The following is a 1,390-nucleotide window of genomic DNA, read 5'->3' on the forward strand; positions in this document are numbered from 1 at the left end:
AAGAAGGCTCTCGATAAATTCGTCGGTTCCAACGTCATTGAGATGGTCATAACCGATGAGCGATGTGAGACCTCACCCGCACCTCATTTTTCATAGAGTTTCTTTTTACTAAGGTCACAGTGACAACGACGACATCTTACAAGAATGCATTGACGATAAGCGTGGTGACTTCCAGTCCGCAGCTAATCGTGTCGGTGGAGGCTTCACCCTCGCCTTCCTACTGCTTATAAGCTGGATCGTAGGCCTGAGTCCTGCGGCCAGCTGTCCATAATCGTCACTCTGTTGTAGATTGTTCTGCCCTGTTTCTTGTGCCGCTGTTGGAGGAAGGCCTGTTGTTGGTTCTGTCTCGGCGAGTCCAAGCATGGTCTCCGCACACCTAAGCAGACGATTCGATTCGCCTTCATCATCATCGGTCTGCTCCTCGCACTAGGCCTCCTCATCGCTGGCTCGGTCGCCATCGCCTTGCAGGACACTATGAGCAGCGGTGCCGACGGAACCTTCTGTGAGGTGTATAAGCTTGCTAACAACTCTCTCAATGGTTACCCTGGCGGAGTAAGTCGTCATCACTGGTGCTCCTCATACTGCTGTGTCTCTATTAGGAGTCTACTATGGCGAATGATGATCCCTTTATTGGCCTCATTCCTATGATAGACTCGGTCAAGGACATCGTCGAGGAGGTGAACCCTAATGGCAATGGAGAGCTCATGCCCGGCGTCGAGAACATCCTACAACAGACCCGCACACTGGAGTTAGTTACCTCTTCCGTATAGTCCCGACGTATCTGCTTCCTCTGTCAGCCGCGCTGTCGCTGATCTTACTGGTTCGTTGGAGAACATGCTCGCAACTTTGGGGAAACCGGAGAACATTCGCGTCGGCGAATACACCTGCGTCTTCTGTGATGCATGCTGCGGGGGGCCGAACCCTCTAGTCGCACAAGTGAGCATTCACCCCACGTAACATATCTTCAGGAATCCTGTTTAAGGTCCTGGATGAGCTCAAGGGAAGTGCCGCCGGAGCACTCAACGAAGCCCGAGATAGGGTACGGTCGCTGTCGGCGATATTGAGGAAGTATGCCTGCTCTTTTAGGTTCGACAAGAGCTCTACGGTCAGAATCTCGCCACCCTTTATGAGGAGGCTTCGTCGGCTATACAGCCACTTGACGAATTCCGTGACGTGTTTGAGGATAATATCGGTGACGCACTCATCAACAACGAGCAGGACATACGCGATGTGAGCTCATCGAGACGGAGTGTCAGTGCGACGTGTTAATAGGTGTTGGACATTATCAGCTCTGCCACTCTCGGCTGGGCTGCCGGAGTCTTCCTCCCCATACTGGCCTTCATCCTCGTCATTATTGCAGGCTGCTTCAGGTCAGCCGCGCTAGCTCTTT

At 52.7% G+C, this 1,390-nt stretch overlaps 1 protein-coding gene across 1 annotated transcript; it reads left to right on the forward strand.

Moving 5' to 3' along the window:
• Positions 1 to 474: 474 nt before the first annotated feature.
• On the forward strand, positions 475 to 1,230 carry Pmar_PMAR007912 (hypothetical protein; the record flags this gene model as incomplete). Its single annotated transcript, XM_002774666.1, has 5 exons — positions 475 to 552; positions 600 to 748; positions 798 to 936; positions 983 to 1,039; positions 1,087 to 1,230. Coding segments are annotated over 5 exons (567 nt in total), but the record flags the coding sequence as incomplete, so codon positions are not given.
• Between the last annotated feature and the right edge of the window lie 160 nt (positions 1,231 to 1,390).

This window comes from Perkinsus marinus (genome assembly GCF_000006405.1).
Source record: "Perkinsus marinus ATCC 50983 genomic scaffold scf_1104296958038, whole genome shotgun sequence".
Taxonomy (NCBI): Eukaryota; Perkinsozoa; order Perkinsida; family Perkinsidae; genus Perkinsus; species Perkinsus marinus.